The sequence below is a fragment of the Camelina sativa genome, chromosome 17 (genome assembly GCF_030686135.1).
Source record: "Camelina sativa cultivar CO46 ecotype springtype chromosome 17, ASM3068613v1".
Taxonomy (NCBI): domain Eukaryota; kingdom Viridiplantae; phylum Streptophyta; class Magnoliopsida; order Brassicales; family Brassicaceae; genus Camelina; species Camelina sativa.
The window spans coordinates 33415688-33442535 of NC_141896.1; the positions used below are offsets into that span (position 1 = coordinate 33415688).

General features: G+C 34.9%; 3 protein-coding genes and 1 pseudogene across 3 annotated transcripts; 2 read left to right on the forward strand and 2 right to left on the reverse strand.

Moving 5' to 3' along the window:
• The first annotated feature begins 2760 nt into the window (after positions 1-2760).
• Positions 2761-8110, forward strand: LOC109130033 (uncharacterized). Its single transcript, XM_087494112.1, has 4 exons — positions 2761-6812; positions 6892-7137; positions 7218-7299; positions 7369-8110. Exon 1 carries the CDS (start codon positions 4389-4391, stop codon positions 5283-5285), a length of 897 nt encoding a protein of 298 aa, XP_087350238.1. The 5' UTR covers positions 2761-4388; the 3' UTR covers positions 5286-6812; positions 6892-7137; positions 7218-7299; positions 7369-8110.
• Positions 8111-9884: 1774 nt separating this feature from the next.
• On the reverse strand, positions 9885-13590 carry LOC104759829 (uncharacterized; annotated as a pseudogene).
• A 5386-nt stretch (positions 13591-18976) lies between these two features.
• LOC104758120 (shikimate O-hydroxycinnamoyltransferase-like) lies at positions 18977-20853 on the reverse strand. Its single transcript, XM_010480938.3, has 2 exons — positions 20227-20853; positions 18977-20137 (listed from the first exon to the last, which is right to left on the reverse strand). The coding sequence occupies exons 1-2, from the start codon at positions 20632-20634 to the stop codon at positions 19250-19252; spliced, it is 1296 nt and encodes a 431-aa protein (XP_010479240.1). The 5' UTR covers positions 20635-20853; the 3' UTR covers positions 18977-19249.
• A 4896-nt stretch (positions 20854-25749) lies between these two features.
• LOC147924669 (uncharacterized) lies at positions 25750-26625 on the forward strand. Its single transcript, XM_087496879.1, has 2 exons — positions 25750-26037; positions 26215-26625. The coding sequence occupies exons 1-2, from the start codon at positions 25750-25752 to the stop codon at positions 26623-26625; spliced, it is 699 nt and encodes a 232-aa protein (XP_087353005.1).
• Positions 26626-26848: the final 223 nt, after the last annotated feature.

A 26848-nucleotide genomic window follows, 5' to 3' on the forward strand; every position in this document is an offset into this window, starting at 1 on the left:
GTTAGGCAAACTAGCTCACTTTGAAGGTACTAAGCTGAATGCCGAGACTAACATTATTGTAAGGAAAATAAATTCCTCTCTCTTCAAGAAAAGAACGTTCAAGACTTCAAGTGATGTTGCTCCAACAGCGAAGCAGAATCTCGCAACTGATGATCGATTTATATTCTCGGCACTGTGTTACTGAGCACCCGTTAGTGACACAAAAAGCAGATAAACTGATGAATATGATGAACTTCATCAAGAGAGTAGACTTCAGGATATGCCATTGGGAGAGGCCCTGAGGTTGGTCTTCGTCCCTTTGTATTTGTTATTTTATTTTTCAAAATAGCTTCAGACAGTGGTGGATCTAGGGGAAAAATTTTCCCAGGTCAATAATTTTATTTTTACACAGTTAAAAATTAAAAATAGGAAAAGAGATTATTGGTGTAGAATGGGAGTATTGAACTTGGGTTTAGGGGTGTCAGCACATTGAAAAAAACCAACTGAGCTACTGAAACTTCAATTTTACCCAGGTCAGTTGACCCCCGTAGCTTCTACTTGGGTCCGCCGTTGGCTCCAGAGGAGAATTTATTTAATAGTTGATAAAAAGCTCAATATACTCTATGGTAAATGCCGACAAAATATATATATATATATATATATATATATATATATATATATATATATATATATATGTATATATATATACACTATGGTAAATGAATACTTCTATTTTTTATACAAATTTACAAAATATTAATTAGATTGCATACCTTAAATTTGAAATCTACACCATGATTTTAAAGAGTTTGAGATATACATACCTTACTAGATTAGGATCCGTGCCAGAACACATGTTGAAATTTATTTTATTTATATTATAATTTTAGAATAAAATATAATTCATATGATTGTTTTTAAAAGTTTTTTTAGATAAAATATTATGCAATAAAATCATATGCTAAATATGATAGTTTGAAAAAAACAACTATTTTGTAAATTTTATATTGTTAATTTTGTAATTTTATGTATAAGATATGGTTATATTTATTGTTTGTTTTAATTTTAATTTTTGAACATGTTTAGTGAAACTGTTTTAATATGACCCATGCTTAGGTCAGATTTTTTTTTAACTGGATAGGAAATCACTATTAAATGTGATAAATTGCCAATATTTTATTCCTTTTTACGCTTAGCAGTATATATTTTGTAACAATACATAGAATACTAAAAATTTTATTTTGGAAATTGTATAAATCATTAGAATATTCTCTTTCAGAAGATTCTTTGGGATATTCTGAAATGTATATTGACCAATTAATCTATAACATTTATGATAACAAACCTATATTTAATCTATAACCTACTTTGTAACCAATTTATAAAAATTATATAGTATACAAAGAAAGTTGTGTACTTCCGTTTTATCATATAGGAAATATATATATATATATATATATATATATATATATATTCAATTGAGATATATCTATATTACGGTCAAAGTGACAATTTTTCCTTAATTAATAAATTATAACTCAGAAAATAAAATATAACAATTTGATGGTTATTTTAAAAAAAAAATAATCACTAATTCTTTTTTTTTTTGTCAACAAAAGATTAGCTCAAAAAAGCCAATTGGACAACTAATTCTATTGTTAGAATGAGATATTTAAAATGATGAATTTCAAATTAATAGTTATTGGATAATGATAAATTAATTTAATATGGATGACATTAATAAATAATGCAAAAATCAACTAAATGAGAATTTCTCTTTTTATAGCTTATTTTGATTTAGTGAAATTTTTTGATAATGATTGAACTATATATATATATATGTATATATATATATATATATATATATATATATATTAGAATTCGTTATATCTATACTAGTATTTTTGCAGCAGTTTTTGTTCAAAAATACTTTTTGGAAAGTTTTTACATTTCATGCATTGATTTTAATATTAGTTACCAAAACTTCAAAATTACATTCAAACATAAATATATGATTCCATTTTGTTTTTATTTGAATTTATATTTAAATTATCTTGAATTATTTTATTAAATATTTAGTTAATAAAAATTGTGATTTTTTCCTGCATATGATGTAATACAAAATTTTTAAAACAGACATATATTACTCAATAGATAAATAAAAAATATGGGTACAATATCCCACATCGTCTAAAAAATTGAACAATGGTTTAGAGTCATACTATAAAATAGACCAAAATGATCCTGAATACAAATGAATAGAAACTTTGATTTATCAGACATTCAAACTTTAAAAACTTTTATTTGGTTTATTCCGGTTCTTTATTTTAAATATTTTTAAAAGGTTAAATATGAAAAATATTTAAAACTTTTAAAAAGTTAAATATGATATCTTAGATACACAATAAATAAATTAAGATGATATAGTATGAGTTAAAATATCTCGGGACGGGGTTATATAGCAGGACGGATTTTATCGATATTTATATAAATTACAAAATATCATTAATTCGGTGTTACACGGGTGAAACATAAATAAATTAAAAATATCATTAATTCGGTGTTACACGGATAAAACATAATTTCATTATTTTGTTAACCTGTCAGTATTAGAGAATAGAGATATCTAATTAAATTGATTAAATAAAAATTAAAAATAAATTATATTACGATATTATATGGTTTATTTAACAATTATTTTATAATTAACATATTTAACCGACAAATACAACTTATAATTTAAATATTTTAGCTATAAATAATTTTGTTCCGCAGTGTACCGCGGCTACTAATATAGTATGAACTATATAATTAAATGAAATAATATATCCAAGATTTTCGTATTGGTGTCATCAATTTTCTAATCTCTTGTCGTGTTCACACATATATTCCACTAAAGGCTTTCGTTTCATATTGTTTTGGCTTGCTATTTATTTATGTTAATACTTTACTGTACTATGTTCCTATTATTTTTGTTATAAATGAAACTTTCCAAAATTGCCTTTTCTTAATATATACTGATAAGTAGTATCATGTGTGCGTGTGATTGAAGAAATAATTCCTTGCAAAGAAACAAAAAGCGAGTTATGAGACTTAATTGACAAGTCCGATCCTCTTCTTTTCCTTTTTGATAATTTCTTTTGTATTATAAAGAGAGGAAAATTGGTAGGGCTAGGGTTATAAATTAGTTTCTGGTTGTATTATATAAAAGAGTTATTTAACGCTAACGCCATAAACAATGAATTTTTTTTGGCAAAATGTTACATTTCTGAAACCTTTTCCGCACTGCCATATCTCTAACTCGAAAAGACGAAAATAACCCACGCTCTTTTATTCCCGAAAAGACAAATTCTCGAAAATCTTTTATTCGTTTTTTTTGAGAAAAATTAACCGCTCCGCTTCTTTCTTCTCTTTCTCTCCACTCTCCATAACTTCTTCTTTGATAAGGGTTTACTGTTCAATCCCGAAACATGCCCGTCGACGATCCCGCTGACTTCCAGATCAATGTCGCCTCGGATAGTATTGACGATAAAGTTTCAAACCCGTCCAATTCATCCCCAACCGGTGATCCTGGGAGAAGCATTCCAAAACCCACAATTCCCGGTGACCCCCCAATTCGCGAGTCCGGTACCGGTGACATGGCAACAATCCAATCTGAAGATACGGTAACCCTTAAACGCAAATCCGCAGAACGAAGGAACCAACTTAGAGACCCACCACAGGCCACCACTTCGGTTAGTTAAACTTCCATTTACAGGCTAATTTACCGTTTCCGTTTAACCAATTGTATCCCCAATTATAACTATTTTTATTTTCTAGATCTGGGACCATTCCTGCCACACCCACGGTCGACAACCGCGACACACTTGCAAGTGCAACAATTCTGAAAGTTCCACAGTTAAACAGTCGCTTAGCGTAAGTCTTTTATGTCCATCTCTATAAGTTGTCCACCATAGTAGACAATAGAACCTTCAACTTGTTCCTTGCTTTTATGTTTTCATTAAATTTGTTATGTCCACTGGTCAGTTTTTCCTAAAAGATTGTTATAACTTGTCCACCATAATAGACAACGTAACCTACTACTTAGCCCTACATTTTCCTGTCCATTCATATTACTTGTCCATTGCTAACTTATCCACAACTTAAATGTTTTCCAAAAAAGTGTAATGTCCATTGCTAAGTTGTCCACCGTAATAGACAAGTTAACTTTCTACTAGTAGCCGAACACTTCCTGTCCATTCATATTACTTGTCCATTGCTAACTTGTCCACTGCTTAATTGTTTTTCAAAAATATGTAATGTCCATTAAGTAGTCCACCGTAGTAGACAAGTTAACCTTCTACTAATAGCCGAACAATTTCCTGTCCATTCATATTACATGTCCATTGCCTAAATGTTTTCATGTCTGTATGATGAACAAGCCATCTAATGTGGCCCACTCTGATTCACTACATCAACACCATGCTTCTCAATCGGCTCGTCTACCTCCTAGGCTATTCTCCACAGATCGATATCCTGTGAAAGGTCGTATCAATTCCTACTCTAAGCCGGAGTATCTGCTGGATATTGTTGAAGTATTAGATGGTTATGATGAGTTTAACTGGTTAAAAGAATCATGCTTTGGGCGATTGTTTGAACTCCCAGTTAGGAAGAGCTCGCTATCTGGCAAACTTGTCCACCAAATTCTCTGTCGCTCTCTTATAACAAAGATGAAAAGAGAGTTGTGGTTTGTCTTTGGTGGTCATCCCATACGGTTTTCTTTGAGAGAGTTTGGAATCATTACGGGACTGAATTGCGGTCAATTCCCTTCTGAAGAAACTCTTTCTAAGTTGCAGAATCCTGGCGAAGGTCAAGAGCCGTACTATCACACTCTTATTGGCCCTAAGAAGTCATACAGCATACAATATATTGTTAATCTGTTGAAGCTTGACAAGAGGTTACCAAAATCAAAAAGAATGGATGCGGATAGAAGGCTACGTTTGGCACTTATTGTCATAGTCGAAGGTATTTTAGTCTGCGACTCTTCTAATGTGAGAGCCTCGATGAGAGTTGCAGAGATGGTGAAAGATGTCGACGCATTTGTGAAATATCCTTGTGGGCGGATGTCATTTCTTAAGACGTTAGAGATGGTCAAAGTCGGTGAGAAAGTAGAAACTTTACACAAGCTTGCTGAGAAACTAAATCAGTCCCATACAGCAGCAACACACAGCTTCACACTTGCTTTCCAGCTTCTTATTCTCCATGCCATTCCCCAGTTAGAGAAATACCTTCCTGACGTCATGGATGAGCAAACATTTACTGATTGATCTGTGCTCCATTTGACTAAACTTAAATCCTTTCACAATTCAAACATCCTGGAAACAGAGCTACACCCGGATGTAAGTTCTGTATGCTGAAGTCGTATTAAGCTTTGTTTTGTTATCAAAGACATATATCCGTTTTTTAACATGTGGGCAATCTATTTCGTAGGTTGATGTTGAAAGCATTTTACACGGTGATGATGATGCAGACATCCAAGACTACTCCTGGGGTGAGGATGAGACGCATGATGTGGGAGTGGATTACATCTGTGAAAAGCTTAAAGAAGGTCATATCTTCAAAAAAGAAGACTGGCATGGTGGTTTCGGACATCTACCACTGATAACAGCGGTGGCTATTAAGGAAAATCTGAAGAAAGAAGCAGTCAAACCAAAGAAACCACCTACAAAACGCAACCCAAAGGTACAAGTGAAAGCAGAATCTCTTGACAAGAAAAAAACTACCATACAAGGTAGGAGTTCCGTTAGAGGGGAAACGGTGTTTCATGATGATTGTCTAACTCCTCAAGCCTTGCTTGATGAAGTAGACCGGAGAATCAATAAACATACATCGAAGATAGAGTTAATGTTGTCTGTAGAGAGGGGTGCCATGAGAGACGAGATTGTTGATGATGTTCTCAAAACTCTGCGAGAGAAAGGATTGTTTGATAGGAATATAAAGCACTCAGATTTGTTGCAGGAGATCAACAAGTCATCTTGGTGTATTGGTGCTAGCGGCTCTAGACAGCCCACTCATTTGCGGGATAATAAAGCATGGTCCAGCTTTATGCCTGGTATTCCAGAGATTCTCACCAAAATTAACTCTACTGCCGCGGATCAGGTATTCATTGACTACTTTTTCCGGTTTCATAAAGAATCCTGGAAAATGAAACTTTACTAATTTTCGTGTTTAAATTTTCAAGGTGGGTGTGAAGATGTCTCTGCTACAGGAAAGACATCAGGTAATAGGAAGATGGGAATGAGAGTGAATCCCATGACGGGGCTCAGGTTGATAGTGGTAGTGAATCTGAATAAGATATTGGTGTCACGAATGATGTAGTTGATGTTGCTACTGAATCCGAAGATTGTGTGGATAAGGAGGACGAGGACGAGTCTGGGATGAAGGAGGACGAGGATGGGGTTAATGATAGAGAGGACGATGATGGAGTGGACGATGTTAGGGACAACGATGAAGGGGACGAAGAAGGAGACGAGCAGGATGCCCAGGAACAAGGAGACGAGCAGGATGCGCATGAAGAAGGAGACGACTAGGATGCGCAAGAAAAAGGAGACGAGCAGAATGTCCAGGAAGAAGGAGACGAGCAGGATGCGCAGGAAGAAGGAGACGACCAGGATGCGCAGGAAGAAGGAGATGAGGATGAGGAAGAGGAAGTCGGGGAAGAAGGGGATGTTTTCGTCGAAAGCAATCACCAAACTGTGGAGGATGATGGTGGAAAACAGCTTGTAGTATATGATGGACAAAATCAAGATGCTGAATCTGGTAGAGAAGCCGGGAATAACTCGACCACAGTCGAAGTAAGTTGTGTAACTGTCGTTGTCGTTTTTTCGTTAACTATTAGGTAAATGTGTAACAATCTTATATATCATGGAACAGGAAACTACCCCAACTTCTACTAAGAAACGCTCTCGATCCACTACAGATGAGAAAACTGAATTGCCCCAAATCCCTACGAAGAGGTTAAGGACAAAGCCTAAAAGGTTTGGGCAGTGTTCATCTTCAACTAAAAAAAGGAAGGCATCTGAAATAGATAACGTAGTCCATGTATACATGCCTTTCTGGCCTGTGTCCGTGTCATTGAGAGAAAAGTTCTTAACAAAGCTGGAGTCTTATAGAAAAAAAGTAAGTTTACTCTACTAAACGTGAAAAAATATTATTTATAACATCAACCTTTCTGACCCTTTTTACATATTGCTTAACAGAGAGTATGTCATTGACGGACACCGTGAGAAGAGGGAATTTTTTGAAATCATTTATACTCCCACTAAATGGGTCGATTCTCCGGTGAGTATATTCTATCTATTTATCGATGAGAAATATCTACCCTTTTCACTAATTATACTTTTTACGCAGCATATGGAAGCAATGCTTAGCATATTGTGGAGGAGATTGGGTGAGTTTTTCTTACAGGGTAAGATCGGTGTATTGGATACATGGTTTACGCAGAGAGTTGCTGAAGATTATGGACGGTATCTAAAGACGAAGAAGAAGGCATCATTAAATTGGAACAGTTTGATCAAGAACTATGTCAAAGGAGTAGTCCCTAGCCGTTCTGCCAAATTGGCATAGTATACCGACATTGATACTGTGTATGTACCATTGAATTGGGGGAAGCGTCATTGGGTTGCTGCTGTTATTAAACTAAAGTTAGGACACGTATACATCCTAGATCCCCTCATCGTGAACAATGACTCCAAGAGATTGTCGCGGCTGTTGAAACCCCTGCTTGCCATGCTCCCTTTGATGATTAAGCAGTTTGTAGATATGGATGCAGTTGATTGCACTATCCCTAACGCATTCACGTTTGAGAGGCTTGTTGATGTTTACCAGAACGACCGGACGGGTGACTGTGGGCCTCTGACATGCAAGTTCATAGAACTACACGCTCAAGGTCTGAGTCTGGATGGACTAACAGAGGACAAGGTAGACGAGCTGAGGATGCGCTTCGCCATAGATGTCTACGAGGAATTTGTACTCTCTCTAAGTTAGTTCCTGATACAATTTGGTTTTATTTATTTTTCTTTGTTGATGAACTATGTAACGGTACTGTTTTATGACTATTTATGCTTAACTTATAACGATAGTTTGGAGACAACTTTTCTTGATAGACAACACAACAAACAAAACTTCAATGGACTAATAGTTGCCAAAATCGACAACGTAATAGTTGCAAACCTTCACTGCATTAATAGTGTCAAACCTTCAATGCATTAACAGTTGCAAACCTTCACTGCATTAATAGTTGCCAAAGCCTTCACTGAGTGACTACAATAGTGATGGTTGCACAAGAAAATTAATATTGGTAGACAACGGAAAAAAATATCGGATGGACAAACTCAATCCCAATAGTTTCTCATATTAGTGTATTGTATTTGATAAATATTTGGAATTTTATGACTAATCTTTGAGTATTTGATCTTTGTGAATGGTTATATTATTTTCGATCACTATAAAGTTTAACAAGGAAATTAATATTAAGCAACTTTGATTGCCAAATTTTATTGACAATTTTAGTAACATTCAACCCACCAGCATTAAATGTTTTAAAAATTATAATTTGTCAGATTTACTAGTTACTCATAACATTCGTAAATTACACTACATTCAGAGGTTGGCCAGATTTACTAGTTACTCATAACATTCGTAAATTATAATATTTCACCTACATAATCAACCACCACCATACCAACTTATACTACATTCGTAAATGCCCTCCTTTAAAAGGGAAATCCTTGTTCTTTCTTGAAGTACAACATTAAACATGGCCAACCTCCTTTCTCTCCCACAACATCTTATACTGTACATTGTTAGCCTTGTCGCTAAGTCTGCATTTCAGTTCCTTGGGCCTCTTATTGCTGCAGGACCCGTTGGTAAGAGTCTTGCTTTTGACGATTACGTTTTGTGGGAGGCGTCAATTCTCCTAATATCCATAAATCCCACGGTTGTAAATAATGGATCTTTATTCCGACCATTCTTCGTGTGTACCGTTCGAGCAAGAAACCCAGCCGCAATGTATCTAGAGGCCGTTAGATTAGTAGCGAGATATGGAGAGTATCGTGAGGCCATTCCCATGCTCGCTTACAACTGGAGCTCCCTTTTCGGTAAATGGCACCCATCATCATCAACAACTTTTACTCTTAACGATTTTGATGTTATGTGTTGGAGAAACAGAGGAGGGTATTGGCCTGATGACAAAATTAAGGAGTGCATTCACGGACGAGAATGAAGTCGATGTAGTTGCACAAATGGTTTTTTATGATATCGTCGCCATTGGTGGGGGAGAAAACAACTATCAACGTCCAGCGTTGTTAAAATTTGAAAGAAAAATACCTACCTTCCCTGATGTCTGCCAAAAATGTTCCGAGGAGAATAGGTGCCCAGCATGCTACACCTGGTGGCGCTGCCAAAGATTTATAAATTTGTTCTTGATACCCTAGATGCTTGTTTTATAATGTCGTCCATTAGATAGTTTATTACAATCTTGTCTACTACAATCTTGTCTACTATGTTTATCTTATGTTTTACCCAATCTTGTCCATCGTTTGCTTTCTACAATCTTGTCCATCGTTTGCTTTACCCAATCTTGTCTACTATGTTTTAGCCAATCTTGTCCACCGTATGGTTTACTCAATCTTGTCTACTATGTTTTAGCCAATCTTGTCCTTATGTGTCTTTCTTGAAGTTGTTTGAAAAAAAAAAAGTATCTACTGATATGTTCCATCATCATATGCAGCTTGCGTGTTGTCAGATAAAGCATACAATGGACCTTTACCCCCCATTAAAAGAGTTATTTACCCCATTGGCTGCCCACACTCTTACCACCTTAACCTAATTTCGTATCTAACCAAGATGGGGCAATATAGCTACAGTCAACAATCTTCATCATCTCCCTCAGCTGCCTCGTCCATCAATTCCCGTGACCGTAGAAACGGTAAGTTTGGCATCCCAAAGAAATGCCATTGTGGTGGGGCGATGTATCTTGAACCAGATCTGGCTTCTGGTGGCGGCCGGATGTTCTACAAGTGTCAAAATGAGTTTGTAAGCCTCCCAAACTCATCTTCTCCCTATTGCAGTAATCAACAATCCTCAGCCAGATTGTCCGGTTGCAGTAAATGTCCCACAGATCTCTTATACGTTGCCATTTCTTTCCTCGCCTTTGCCGTCCTTGTTACCATGTTTTATTCTGCTTTTAAATAGGACGTCATTCTAGATCTAATTTGTTGGTTGACCCTATTTGCACTAGGGATCCACTATCCTCGACGAACCCTAATTGTCGTTAAATGTTGTCTTCGTTGTATTATGGTATGTCTGTGCTTGTAAAAGACTAAAATATTGTAGACAACTGTCTTTGAAGTTAAACGTATTGTCCACTACTAAAATTATAATGCATTACATGGTGTGCACAAAGTTTCTTAAGATGTTGTCTACCAATATGTTGTCCACTGCACTACTCTACATGTTGTCAATCAAAACACCAACAGCAATGGAGGACAAAGTAGACAACAGCGGAATATGAGATTGAGGACAAATAAATGATTTAAAGGACAACTTTAAATAGGATATATTCGACATTCACGTCCAGCAAGTTTCGTAAAAGGACAAAACGAATTAAAGGACAACATTATAGGGGGTCAGTTGTCCACCAGAAAACGTTAACATAAACCGAATATAATATAGCGGACAAATACCGTACACGGCATGTGTTGTCTACTACCGTAGACAACATATTAACCATACCAAAAAAAAGTGGGTTCCAATCGACAATCCACTACTAAGTTACAAAAATAGCATTAACGATAAGAACTACTATTATATCAACGCAGAGCATGTTTTCCTGTTGTGCCCACGTCCAAAGCATCTTCCACACTTGGTCACCCTTTTTTATGTTTTAAAGTACACACACATTTAAATGTTACTAAATTTCCACATGAATCATTAATGGGAAATTGTGATGTAATTATATAATGAAGTATAATTATGTATACTTACGTGATGCACTTCTCCCTTCGAAGGAATACGTTTCTTCTTTGGCCTGTCACCACCCCGAGCTGTTCGCGGTGGATTAACATCACCATCTGCCACCTCAGCTGGAAGGTCTTCATCTTTCTCATTTGGGACCGGCATAATGAGGCCTTCATACTTTTTCATCCATGCACTAACAAAGTAGCACTCATCAACAAGTGAGTATTCGTCCACTTACCTTACTCGACATGTAGACAAAGCATGACAGCATGGAATTTTGAGAACATCAAAAACCCTACATGTGCATGTTTTTCTCTCCAAATCAACCGTGAAAACACAACTATTCCCATCGTTGATTTGGTAAATCCAGTTACTAACTGATAACACACCACAATCTTTTGACTCTTTGAGATGGTCTATTAACAAATCCTCTATTTCGGGAGTACACTTACTATTTGTTTTGCCGGCTAATTTCCTCCTACACCAAAACCACCTCATCAGCATCGCCCTAATGAATTCAACCATTGACACAATCGGATATTCAACAGCCTTCTTCATTGCTGCGTTGAGTGACTCTGAAATGTTGCTACTCATTATATTGTACCTATTTTCGGGGAAGTGTGAAAGTGTCCAATGAGGAAAACCTATTTCCGTCTGATAATCCGCACACCTTTGATCACGATGCTTTATTTCTCTCCACCAATACCTAAAATCACCAACCGTATAGGCTAGTGCAGCTTTAGAAACTCTTCCAACTAGACCTTCGCAACCAAAGTTATGTTTCACGTTCCTAAATAGATGAACAGTACAGGTAGCATGGTGCGCAAGTGGGTAAACCTTCGCAAGAGCAGAGTAAATAGCCAGATGTCTGTTAGAAACAAACACAAGGTCTTCCTCGTCAGGGACAAATTTTTGCAGATTCCTAAAAAACCATGCCCAACCAGCATCATTCTCTTTCTCAACTACACCAAATCCAAGAGGATAAATCTGCATATTCCCGTCTTGTACGCTAGCTGCAACCAAACACCCTTTATACTTTCCTTTCATTGTAGTGCCATCTATCACTATAACCTTTCGCAAGTACTTATAGCCGGCGATGGAAGCCCCAAAAGCAAAGAAGAGATATTTGAACAATGTTTTACCCGTCTCCTTCTTAACGGTTGTGTGCATGTCGCTTATTGTTCCCGGATTGGTTTTCTTCACCAATTGGAAATAAGTTGCCAAAAAACGATAATTATCTTCCTCATTCCCACGTGCAGCCTCAATAGCCAGTTCTTTCGCGTTCCATGCTTTCATGTAAGTAATAGTAACGTTTAGCTCTTCTAAAACCATACTAGGCAATTCACAAGCCCTAGGCCCTTTCTTCCCGTTGGCAAATTTAGACTGCAATAACTCGGCTAGTATCTGAGCTGAGGCCTTCTCACCATATCTAGACCTGCATGAAACATCACAGTTGTGTTTAAACTAAACAATTTTAATTTCCAAATTTTCAGAATTTGGGTGTGTAGTAGCATAGATCCGCCAACCACACTTCTTATCTACGCAAGTAGCAATGACTCTCTCTTTGTCAGACTTCCAAATTTTGAATGTGAAAAGCCTTCTCAAAGCATGAACAGACAAAGTCTTCTGTAGTTCCATCTTATTAGCAAATACACGGCCAACATAAATGGAATCAGTTCCTCTTTAGAGGTCCATATTCCTCTCACAACTTGGTGCACCGCGCATATTATCATGGAATGGTGGTGCATCTGCCAACAATAATGGGTCTTCTCCATCTATCACACCTGCCCGTACCATGAAAGCGAAGTCCTCATTGACACCTAAAGTCGCGCCAACAGCATCATCACTAACTGGTAGATCATCCCCTAATGGTGGCACTGGTAAATCATCATTTAATGGTGCAACTGTAATAGCAGCACCAAGGCCTTCATCAACAAGTTCACCGACCCTATTTCCACTATCAGTATTCCACCCTCCCACACCTTTATAAGGATCCCAATCTAATGGATAATCATTGTTAATTCTATCTGTCCACTCATCGAAATCATAATCTTCCTCTGCATGTTCCTCTTCACTCGGATCATGTTCGGCTAACAACGCTTCTTGCGAATTGTGACCAAGGGAGGAAATGTTTTTCTCAACAATATGTGAATTGGTCAACTTCTGTGAATTATCCAAACTGATCTCCTTAACTATAGTGGAAGTCTCGTCTACCACACTCCGAGTATTGCTGTCCATCACAGACAATTCTGGTAAATTGGTCTGTTTCTGAGAATTATTGGAACTGATCTCCTTCTCTATCGTCGACGTCTCGTCCACCTCACTCAGAGTGATGTTGTCCATCATAGACGAGGCAACCATGTTGTCTACTGAAGTGAAATTATTCTTGTCCACCCCACTTGACTCTGGTAAGTTGTCCACCCCATCTGACGACGCCCTTTGTCCACTGAATTTAGTCCTCTTGTCCATCATAGAAGAGGCAACCATGTTGTCTACTGAAGTGAAATTATTTTTGTCCACCCCATTTGACTCCGGTAAGTTGTCCACCCCATCTGACGACGACCTTTGTCCACTGAATTTAGTCCTCTTGTCCATCATAGACGAGTCAACCATATTGTCTACTGAAATGAAATTATTTTTGTCCACCCCACTTGACTCCGGTAAGTTGTACACCCCCTCTGACGACGACCTTTGTCCACTGAATTTAGTCCTCTTGCCATCAACACTTTCGTCGCCTTGTCCACCAATTCTTCATTCTCTCTTGTCCTCTTCCGTTCCCTGTTGAGTTGTCCACTGCTTATCAGATTCACTCCTTTGTCCACTTTGTTTTTCTTCCAGGTTTCCCTGTAAAAAGCTTCGACTTCCTCAACATGGGCGACCAATACTTCATCATCCAGCCCTGAATCTTGCGACGGACAAACCGTATCACCCATCTGAACAAACTCCCCTATAGTTCTGTCTTTCACATTGGTGACTGTAACGTACAAATTCCGGCCTCCTTCTAAACACCGTCTGTTTTTGAACTGGGCAAACTCGATGTCACTACTGATTGACAACGGTGGCATTTTGCCTGTCGAGAATACCGTCATGTCAGCTGGATACCATGAGCTCATAACGACGGTTTTTATCTTTGGGTTAAGATGGAATAAAAGTTCATTTGCAGAGGTTAGCTCGCAGACACTTCGAACTCTTTCAATTGAGACACACCTTGCCATCTCGCCTTGGCAAGGTACAAATTTCCACTCCCCACTGTCACAACACTTCCATTCACCGCGAAAGACACACACCGTTTCTTCCATTTTGTGTTCACAAACCTACAAACACAATAAAGTTTGAATTTTTCCCCTTTTATATCTAAACCTTAAAGCATTAATTGCTCAAAACTTGTTCTTAAAACAAAATTAACTCTCCAACCAACACCATTAATGGCAGCCAGACATTACATGTAAACGATGTCTCCCGTTTTGTGTCTTACTTTGGTCCACCAACCTCACCCCGTTTCTTTTACGCCCCACCACCGTAACAAAAACCAGTTTTCAGATCTAAAAAACAATAAACGATTTTGTCTCTCACATCCCAACAGACACCCCTTTTGTCCATATTAAATGCCTGTCATTGTCACATCTGCCAAAACATACGATAAAGTACAAGACTTTCCCGCCATCTTTTTTTTTCTTCATTGTTGCGCTGAGGGAAAATTGGCCAAAGAACACCATGCCACATTCACGAATTTTGGCATTTTCTTATATGTTTGTAAAATGTGGCATTGCATAAAACTTTTTATTAAATAATAGTATTTCTGGCAAAATTCCCTATATAAAATGGTGGGGCTAGGAAATTTAGTTTGTATGGCATAAAAATCTTTGTGTTTGTATCGTGTATGTAGGTGACCGATTAGTGATGACTGATCATTAGACGAATCTTTCTTGTTGTCTCATATATAACGCAATCTACTTCGTAACCACAAAACTTTATTCATTGGTATTTTGTCTATTTGATGTGGTTTAAAACCCAGATATCGTGACTTTGGTAGTACATGTAAAGTGGTAGGTTCTTATAAGAGTTTTCAACAATTAAAAAAAAAATAACAAAAAGTAGTAGTGAAAAGTGAGAAAGGATTATTAAATGAAAACTTTGAGAACCCCATAATAGATTACATATACAGATGGCAATATATGATTAGTTTAAAATTTTATTTATCTTTTAAATTTTAAATAAATAATTAAACTAAACAATTAATATTAAAATAATATATTTGAGAGATTGTGAGAGTTCAGAGTTTCTATCCACTGCACATACTTATGCTCTTAGTATTACAAAATATCTTTTACATTTACTAGATAGATTAAGGGGGTGGTATTGGATTCTGATTTATGAAGATTTTTAAAGAGTTCAACAAAATCATTAAAAGTGAATAAGTGAAAGATTGTTAAAGATTGCTAGATAGTTTTGTTGATTAGTTTTTTTAAATCTTGTAAAGTCCTCCAAACAATCTCTGTATTTTTTTGATATTTTTCATGACTTTATTTTGTAAAGAAAGTGTCCAAAATCATGAACCAATAACATAATTATTGAACTCATTAACAATCCTAGATTCTTTTGTTTAAAATGAATAACACAAAACTTTTAATGACTTTATTAAAATCTGCATCCAATAACCCAAATTTGTTAAGATTTTAAATGACTTTTTACATATCACAAACTAATAACACTAAATTTTAACAGAGTTTAACAAAATCTTGATCTAATAACAACAGATAAGTATCAACCCGGACTATGTGCAGGATAAATGAATTTAAATAAAAATATTTTGAGTAAAATTATTATTTGAGATTTAAAAGTTGTTTGTATAAAAAAATATTTAAGTAAAGATTTTTTCGTTTATTTTCCGTAAAATACGTTACATCCGTGAAATATTTGAACTTGGAAAAGAATTTTAAGCTGGTGTAGAAAGTTTTGATGTCTTTTTGTGTTTCTAAAAATCAAACTCACATATTTTATGTTTCAAATTATTATCTATATTTACTATACAATTAAATTTTAGATAAAGCAATATTTTTAGATTAATTGATTAATTTAAACTAATCCAAAGTTAAAAAAAAATGCAATGAGAAAAATGATAAAAGTGGTAAATAAATGAATAATTTGTTTTCTTGTTTTTGAAATATAATTTATTTTTAATAAGTAAATAGGTTATAAAATGATAATTATATACATTTTCAGATTTAATAGTTGATTAAATCTTTTATTTTTAAAAACTAATAGAAAAAAACATTAAGTTATAATATTTCTATGGCATATCTATTTAAATAATAATATGAAATAAGAGCATTTATTATAAAAGTTACAGGAGCTCTGTGAGCGCGACATGACCTCAGATTTTTTGGTAAGAGTGCTTCTCTATTAATTTATAGGGGATACTACACCGCAAGAATATTTTATAAATTATATTTAATTTAATACTTCGTTTCAAAATATAGGATGTTTGATCTCAAAACACGCATATTAAGAAATGACTATTTTAAAAAGTTTAACTAATCAGAAACAAGACTGTATAACAAAAATATGAATTTAATCTGAAAACGAAAATATGTCTCTAAAACATCATATATTACAAAACGGAGGAAGTATATTTTTTAAAAAATATTTCTTGTTATAAACCATTACCGAAAATATTTTTCAAATATTTGTCATTAGAACAACATAAACGTTTATAAGAAAGTTTGAAAGATAACTAAGTTTTTTTTGTCAACATTGGATCATAACTGGTCGGTTCATTAGCAAAATCTATACATTTGTAGTGAACAAAACGACTCAATCCCTAGGGTGATGGTGTATTTTCTTAGTGGACTTATGGTTTGCTACTAGAGTAAAATCACTTCACAGAACTAAGTTTATTATTCTCACCAAATTATATCGCTTTAAGTCAATCATTCTCAAAAACTAAATGTCAAACATTACAACATAATTTTTAATCTCTCGACAGTAGTTGTCTCAAGAAAATATCACAACAATCTATAACATGAAATAAAATATTTTATTTAAGGTTTTTAAAATGGAGTACAAGATAATAAAAAAAAAATATTAAAGAAAAAACACAAAAGAACTATTATCTCATTTGGGTTTGATGTTGCCTTGTATCATCTTGTATACATATCTTACATTATAATGTCTTCATGTTTTAAATATAATGTATAGGGTTTAGAGCTTGATTAGTTATACCGTTCTCAACCTCTCAAAATGTCAAATATGAAAATCTTATTTCCGTAAGCGTTTGCAGTTTTAAATTATAAAGGTAATCCATAAAGAAAGAAAAAGAAGCAAAATCACATAAAATATATAAAAGTATAATATTTCCTTATTATATGTCCAACATGGACGGAATCTGATTTAGATATAGGGTTCACTAAGAGGTGACGGTTGGATCGTTACAAACCAATTATGTGATCTTCGTGACGGTCCTGCGGAATGTGTGGCCTGTTTAGGCGGTCTTTCGGGACGTATGGTCTTTTTGACAGCCCTTTGAGGTGTGTGACCTTTTTAGGCGTTACTTTGGGATGTGTGATCTTCGTGATGATCCGTCGGGATCTGTGATCTTTGTTTCGGTTTTTTGGGATGTGTGGCCTTGGTGGCGGTCCTTGTTAGGACAATTGTTTGCCTTAGGTGGCGGTCTTCTTTAGGACATTTGTTTGGCCTTGGTGGCGGTCTGTTTATACACTTGTTTTGCCTTTGTGGCAGTCAATGTTTAGGATATTTAGTTGGCCTTAGTGTCGGGCCTTGTGGCATTTTGATGATCCTTGTGTGGTCATGAGGTATTTCAGTGAGGGAATATGTGGTTGGTAGGACATTATGATATTTTACGCAAGCCATGGGAGGGAGACCTGTTTAAGGATAGGACTCAGACGTGTTCAGAATTGTTTGCTCTAAGGACAGTAGGTCCTAAACGACTCTTGGAGAGCTTTAGTTCTCCTAGTACCGTCATATTTTGAGACTTTGTGGCTTGAGAGTAGAACTGGTGTATCGACTTTGGAAGAATTGTGACACCCGGTTTGCGGAGAGATTTAAAAGAATTGATTTGGCTACCTATGTCACCAAAGTGCACTTATCTTTTCGGTCAAGGGTCTTGAAAGAACTTCAGAGTTAAGCGTGTTTGAGCTGGAGTAGTTTCAGGATGGGTGACGTTCCAGAAAGTGATTGTCAGAACTGTGCGAGTGAGGGCAAAACACAGTGAAAGATCATGTGGTAATTTATAGGGACAGTAAAACAAGTCTTTAAAGTCTCCTGAATATAGCGAACCGACCATCAGATATGGATGGACTCACGAAGTTAGTGCGAGGACGTGAACCCATTAAAGAAGGTAGGTACGTAAACTGAAAGTAGCCATGAGATCGATTAAGAAGTAGCGGTCAGAGCATTATACTAGTTTTCGTTATAGTTATAGTTATATTCAATTTTATTATATTTTCATACATATAGTTTTTTGATGTTTTTCTATCTTTGTAACTATATGTTACATTTATGTGGGTATGTTTTGTTTATTTTTTTTTGTATCCGCTAGTCAATTAGTCTTAAATCTTCTGCAAACAGCAACTGCTTGGAACCTTAACCATATGCTTGCGTAAACTCTCACAACCGGAACAGTTGCGTTGCGTTCAAACCCGTGCAACCTTTAATAACATCTTAGGTTATATTAATCCATTAAATTACAGCTTGACAAATACTGGATTTTTAGTGGTTAATCAAATTTAAATAATATATATATATATATATATCTAAAATCTGATTCCACATTTTTTAGATGATGTTTACCGCATGTCTTAGATAGGATTACGAACGTTGATGCCTTGATGGTAAGTTTGATACATAAATTAGATAACTTGTTCGCTTTCAATCTCTTGTGGCAAAACAGGCAGCAAAGCATAGAAACATTTAACTGTCCATATATAGGTCGTGTTAGAATATTGAGAGAAGAAGAAACAGAGAAAGACACCGTTGGAAGAAATAAGAACATAATAGAAAGTTTTATTAAACTGAAGCTAATTACTATCTTCCTGTTTTACAACAACACACTTATATACAAGTCTTACGGTACCAATGATTGTGTCTTAGTCGAAAAGTCACGACTCTTACATATACACCTCTTCACGTTACTTCATACACACCTCTTGACTCAACAAACACATTAAATTATATAGTTCTATAACATAATACTTACAGTGTTCCCATCCTGCTTGGATTTAGTCTCTCTAACATTATATTATATAATTTTCTCTCATATCTCGTACAAAAACTTCTCAAACAGTTTCATGTGTTCAGATTGGAGGGAAATTGCCAAGGATAAGCTGCCATCATTTGTAGGACTTGGCAGCAAAAAAGATAAACCCTCGTATGCAATTGCACCAGGTCCCACAAATATGGGACGACCCCAACCAAAGTCTGCATCATACATGGGTAATCTGACCCAGCTTGTGATTCCCAAATTTGGGCATTTGTAGGTAGATGCACAGCGGACCAGTGCTGACAGATCAGGCTGCATCTCCAAGTAGTCAAGAGCAGACCTCAGATATTTATCGTCCATGCGAACTATAACATCATGAATCAGCACTGCAGCATACCATGTTGGCTTTGATAAAAGATCCCCTGCAAAGGTTAATGGTGTCGCACTGAATATCACATTGCCAAAGTAACCAGGGGGCAGCTGCGGGCGAAGTCTGGACCTTCCATCAATTGCAACGTACAGTTTGGTCTCTTGGTCGTCTGGAAGTCCGCGCGCTTTGCACACTGATCTCCACACGTGGCCAGCCAAGACCTCGTATGAGCTGTAGCTTACAGTGTTCCCATCCTGCTTAGATTTAGTCTTGAGAGCAACAAGCATGTCGCGTGATATTTTGAAAATAGAGACGGTCGTATCATCAAGGCCTTGTGTGGAGGACGGGATCCTCATAGTGGGGGAAGGCTGATATTCAACATGATGAAAAGCAGGCTGAGGCGGGTTCCTAGCACGGAGGACGGTCCGATCAATGAAGGGTGGAATGGTAAGGTCAAGACCACGGGCCATATCAGACCATGTATTGATAAAATGGAGACCAGAGAAACCATCAGCCACGTGGTGTTGCATGCCAACCCCAAGGGAAGCTCCCCCACATTTAAAGAAGGTCACCTACTTCATCAAGGAATAACGGATTAGGGTAAGCTAAATTAAAGAAAGACAAAGTTAGAAACCTAAAACACAAGGCATCAATTTTTAACCTGCAAGACGAGGAGCGGTAAAGTGTGGACGCCGACGGAGTAATCAACATCTGGAATAAGCTGGCGGAGAGTGAGGGAAGGAGCGAATTCCCCAAGATCATCGATGACAGAGGGAGTATCGGCGACAACGAAGAGAACACCCGCGCCATTGCAATCGATCTCGATACGGCCATCATTGTCTTTCTTCAAGCGACCAGCCATGGGGTAAAAGGGTACGAGTGCCTTTGAAAGAGCGTCCTTGAGGACCTGAGGGTCAAAGAAATTGGAGGCACCGGTTGGTCTGTAGAAGTAGACACTTGGGGTGTGGTACTTAGCGATGATGAGATCAACGTGGGAGTTCCAAAGATTAGTGGTTGGGGTCTCGGCGGCAGGCCGGACAATGGTGGAATCTAGGATGTTGATTTTCATAGTTGAGTTGAGATTGTTACAAAGATCAAACGCAAAAGAAGTCTGTGTTTTGAGGTTTTGACTTTGATCCGAGAAATTGTGTCACAAGGGAGGAGAGGAGAGGTATATAAATATAATAAGTGGGTGTGGTGACCAAAAGACAAAAAGAGAAACAGAAAAGAAAAGCACCTACCGCCCCCGTCCCCGCTTCTTCATCATTTGTCCATTTGATCAGCCGCCCGCTCAAAATAAAATGTTTGTGTATCTATCCAAATGTTATCATATATTCAAATCGAATTTTACAAAAAGAAAAAACGTAATTTATTTAGTATTTATCAAATAAAAAAAAGTTCAAATTTTTTTGTTGTCGAAAAAATATTCTGATTATTAAATAGTTTATCTCGTTAACTTCAATGCTTTTGTTATGGTTTTTGACACGTCAACAGAAGTAGAGCGATGTAGACACGATTAGATTTTCACATTCATAATCATCACAATTGATACCTGCTAATAGGTTAGCTGTATTGAATATTACCTATTTTAACATAAGAAGCAAAAGGAAGAAGCGAAGAGGCACGACGAGACTTAGGGGGTGTTATTGAATAAAAGATTTTAATTGATTTCAATTACTAGTGGATTTTAGAATTCAAAAGTTTTCTAATTCATTTAACGTGAATTTGTTGTCATTATTAGTGGATTTGAATGACATTACTAATAGATTTGAAAGTCATTACTAGTGGATTTATTTTTGAAGTTAAATAAAAATAAAATAAATTACCCATAATTATATCAAATGAAACAAAAACATGTGAGTTGGAGATCTGATTAGGGTTTTTTCTTGATTTATGGTGGTGGATCTGATTAGGGTTTCTTCTTGATTTGTTTCTTCAATCAGATGAAACAAAAACAAGAGAAACTAACATCTTCAATCAAAATGAAACCAGAGATAGAAGAGCTTTTGATCCTGAACCTTATTCAAAAAAGAAAAAAAGGGAAGAAAAACCAGTGAAATTGTGTAAACAGTGAATTTGAGAGGCAGAATCGGATCTGAGGATCTGCAAACTGTGTCAAGCCCCAAAATGAAAGATCACAGTGATCTTTTGGCCAGAGCTATATTTTATTTCTTAATTCTTAGATTAATCTCCTAAATCAATTTTGAATAAAGGGAGAAAGATAGAGAGATTGAAATACTTGAAAAATATGTAGGATTGTGTTTGTTCATCTTTTTGGAGTGAAATACGTTGAAATCTAAAATGACACCAAATCCAATGGACATTGAATAACAGTGTTTTTAAAGAATTCTAAAATCCATCAAATAAATACATAATCCAATACCATCAGATTTTAATGTACTTTTTCAAATACCTAATTGAATAACACTGGATTCCAAAATACATCAAATTCTTTTAAAATTCATTATTCAATAACAACCCCTTAGTTTATTTATGGAGCGAATATGCTTTTTAGTTTGATACAACGGAAGACTTTTAAGCGAGAGAAGATTGTTTAACGAGAGAAGACTTTTTAATAATCTGATTTTTTTTTTCTGTCGACAAACAACTTTATATTGAAAACAAAGTTAGCATACATCATTCGAAGAGATTACAAAACTTGACTTCCTTTTTCTAGCATCTTTTGCTAGATCATTAGCTTTGTTTTTTTTTTTTTTGATCAAAGTTGCTAGATTATTAGCTATAATTCCTTTTTCTATCACTTTCAGCTAGATTATCAGCTATAAAGTTTATAGTACGTGGAATCTTTAAAAAAATTATTTTTTCATATGGATCAATTGCTAGATTATTAGCTATAATTCCTTTTTCTATCACTTTCAGCTAGATTATCAGCTATAAAGTTTATAGTACGTGGAATCTTTAAAAAAATTATTTTTTCATATGGTTGGACGATGTTCTTTATGTCCTGCCCCAAAAATAGGGTGGACAGTAGACCGCTGCGGATCAGTTCTATTTGTATACAAAAATAGACTACAGTTGATAGGCAACAGTTTTCTTTCTATTATCTTTAGACTGCACTGCTGCGGATTGTATTTAATAATTGGTAAATAAAAGGTGGTCTATCCGCCGACTGATTTGTCCACCATGACCGCATTCACCATTCAAACCCATAGAGTTATGATATGCATCAGATTTATTGACAGATTAAGTTTTAGTGATGACAGAAAAAAAAATTAGATAGATTTAAATTTTGTCCCAAAAAAATAATAATTATTATTTAACTGAGTGATAGATTTTTATGGTGACAGATTTATTGTGGGAAAGTAGAAATATTAGATAGATTTATTGCAATGGTGGCAGAGTTTGGTTTTTGTGGCAGACCTATGGGGGGGGGGGGGGAATAGGCAATATGTCATATTTAATTTACATGGTAGCAAACATACATAATAGTGACAGATTAATATAGGAGAGTTATTTTTTAGTTATGGCAGATATTCGGATGCCAACATATTTAGAGGCTATTATTAGAGAGGTGATTTCTAAATCCATATGGAATTGTAAATTTTAAAAATCAAAACACATAGATTTTGAAATAACATGGTTTATCCTTGCAATTGAATCCTTCTATTTTACACTTTCAAATCCATTAAAAACATAATGTAGATTTTGAAATCCAAAAACAAATCATTAAACGAGTAACATGATATTTTAACAAGTATTTGTAAATCATAGAACCAATAACACATAATTTTGATAAGAATTTTAAAATCTATGATTGAATAACACATAATTTTTTTTTGGATTTCAAAATCCATTAAAATCATATAACCAATAACCTCCTCTTAATCGCTATTGAAATGGTAGACTTATGTCTTATTGTAATAGCAAAAGATTGGTAGAATATCATAATTTTTGTGATAGACTTATAGAATTATGACTGATTTTTACTATTGCTGTTTTATGTCAAACAAATAGACTTTATTGGAAAAGTTGGTTTTACCCTTAAGAAAATAAAATATCTCTTTTAAAAACTTGACTCGAATTGGGTTTTGTGAGGTTAATTCCCATCGAACCAATGGGACATAGTTCTTGAGTAAGGTGTCACTAGAAATATCACATTGTCAAGAATCTATAGAAATTGACAAAGTTTTAATCGGAGTTAAACTTGAGAAGTTATGGGTGTTGATTTCTGGCCAAGTAATTGCAGTTTTTGCCCTAAAAATATGTGCTTATTGTAAAACACATGTATGATTATTCCATCACAAGACACATGTCATTACACTTGTCCATGTATTGTTACACAATCTTTGTAGTGTTAACACTTGTCATTACCAAAACTAATGGGTGTGTGACTCATGTCTTTTGTAAGTGTACTATAAATAAGGAGTTGTGTAGGAAGAGTAAAATGATAAGTTTTCTTTCATCCAAAAGACTCTCAAAGTCTCTCTCTCTCTTGGCTGCTCCTCCCTCTCTCTCATTTTATTATTTCTTGTTCACTTTACAAAATATTGCAAGCACATATAAGTGTATTTGTAGTTATAATTCACAACACGTTATCAGCACGAACGACTCTCGATCCATTACAAGTTTGAGCATAAGAGATTTGTGATACATCATCAATTTGAGGTAAGATTTAAGTTTTGTTAAAGTTGTTTGAATTTAATTATTTTACATGCATATTACTATATATATTATTTGATTAGAGTAAAAGACTATACATATTTCTTGATCTAATGGTAGGCTCTGCCTCCTTGATCATTTAGATCTACATTCTTGATCTAATGGTAGGCTCTGCCTCCTTGATCATATGTTCAGATCTATATATTATAAATCATATGGAAGGTTATGCCTCCTAAAATGATTGTTTTAATTTATGAATATATTATATAGTTTATAATTTTGTTTTACAGTTTATATTTATTACTAAAATAAGATTTTACAAAATTATTTTATAAAAGTTTATATTTAACAAATTGTTTTATTATTTATATAGTAATCATGTCAAACTTGGCAAAGCTTGAATTCGCCGCCCTTGATGTCTCTGGGAAAAACTATATGACATGGGCATCTATATCTTATAAAATAATCTACGATATACACCTATCAAAATTTAAGTAAATATCATTCAGATAATGACTCTAACCTTTTGGGTAAATAACCTTTTATCTTATGTTCTTTTTTTTTTTGAGTCTAAGCATTGTCATTTTTCCATTTTTTAAGTAACCAACAATTTGGTTTCTCCATTATAATACTCATTTGGTAATATATAATTTGGAAATTTATAATAAATTGTGTGATAACAATTGACAAATTTTTCCAGCAATTTTATGAAGGATGAATATTTTATGCTTTATCTATGAATTTACTCCACATTTTAAACTACGTATATATCTTAAATTTAAAAATAGTGATAAATTAATAACAATTAAAACTCGATAAATCAATATATTTTTTTGGTCCCAAATTTTTTTAATGGTTATGCTTAAGAATTGGTAAATTAATAACTCCATAAATAAACTCTATACATTATACACTTTAAAAAAATCATGAATATGTTTTATACTAACCAAAAGTGAGAGATGCTCTAGATAACATATTATATACACATACTTTAATCCATTAAAGTTTATAAAATTAAACAATTAGTATAACTCATAAAAAAACAACATACTTTTATTTTCATTGCACACATAAACTATATATGCTAAACTGTTAGATTATTTATATATGCTAACTATATGATATATAGATTATTTCTAACAAAAATAGAAAGCCAAATTATATTGTACTGATATTATTGAAAAACTACAATATAATTAAAATACTACTATCTCTACAATAATAAAAAAAACACTTCTAGACGATTTAAATATTTAATAAACTGTATGATATCGTTCGTATCTTATAAAATAATCTACGATATACACCTAAAACATAGAAATTGGACACTACATAATATATAGATGCAAAATACCATACATTAAGAAAATACAAAAATTAGTTACATATATAGTTAATCTACTAAACAAAATACATTTTGCTTTTAAAAAAAAAAATAATTAGACCCGCGGTATACCGCGGGTGAATATCTAGTTAGATGTAAAATTCTATCTGAAAGGGAATGAGCTTCTCAAAATCCTTGATCCGTCATAAACGGGGTTAGAAGAGGAAAAAAGCAAGAACCATGATGTTCTTGCGTTACCATCTCCACGATGGTTTAAAAAATGAATACATCACGAGAGAAAATCCTGCAGATCTCTGGATCGCGCTCAAGGATAGGTTTGATCAAAAGTATGTGATCTTACCAAAAGCCAAACATGAATGGCTAAACCTGAGGTTTCAGGATTACAAAAGTGTAAGTGAGTACAATTCCGCTTTGTTCGGAATCAATTCAAGGATGGCTCTCTGCAGAGAAGAAGTTTCCGATTATGATATGATCGAGAAAATATTCCAAACTTTTCATCCTTCAAATGTACTCCTGCAGCAACAATATCGAGAAAGAGGGTATACTCGATATTCTGAATTAATGCAAGTTTTGCATGTTGCTGAACAAAATAATGAGCTCGTGATGATAAATCATCAAACCCGTCCAACTGGATCAGCTCCACTTTCAGAAGTGAATGTTGCTACATCCAGCTATAATAATTAGCAAGGACGAGGACGTGGACGCGGATGCGCTCGAGGCCGTGGTCATGGTCGTGGAGGAGGTCGTGGAGAAGGTCGTGGACAAGGAAAAGGAAGAGGTTTCTCTCCTAATGACTTCAACGCAAGAAAAACCAACAAGCATCTTCAAATCAATAATGTTGGTCGTGTTATAAAGAAACAAGGTGAAAATACTTGTTACAGATGCGGCATGAAAGGACATTGGTATCAGACCTGTCGTATTCCAAAACATTTGGCCGATCTGTACCAAGCATCCCAAAAGGCAAAAGAAAGGGATGTTGAGACTAACCTCATCTATGATAAAGCTGGACCTTCTTTCCATGGCATAAACGATGAACTCCATCTAGATATAGCAGATTTTCTTGTTGATAGTGAAAACGGAAAATCATGTGAATAAGGCCGATATTCCATGATATGCTTTATCATAGTTTGATATGTATTTTATGTTTATAAAATGTCTTTTTGGATAATAGTTTTATTGTAATATATAATAAGTTTTTTGTAAGACTTTTTGTTATTTCATTAATGTTTATTTTATAAATATTTTATCTCAGAAAATATCAAATTTTGAGATTAAGGATGGAGATATGTGTCTAGCAGACAGTGCTACAACGTACTCA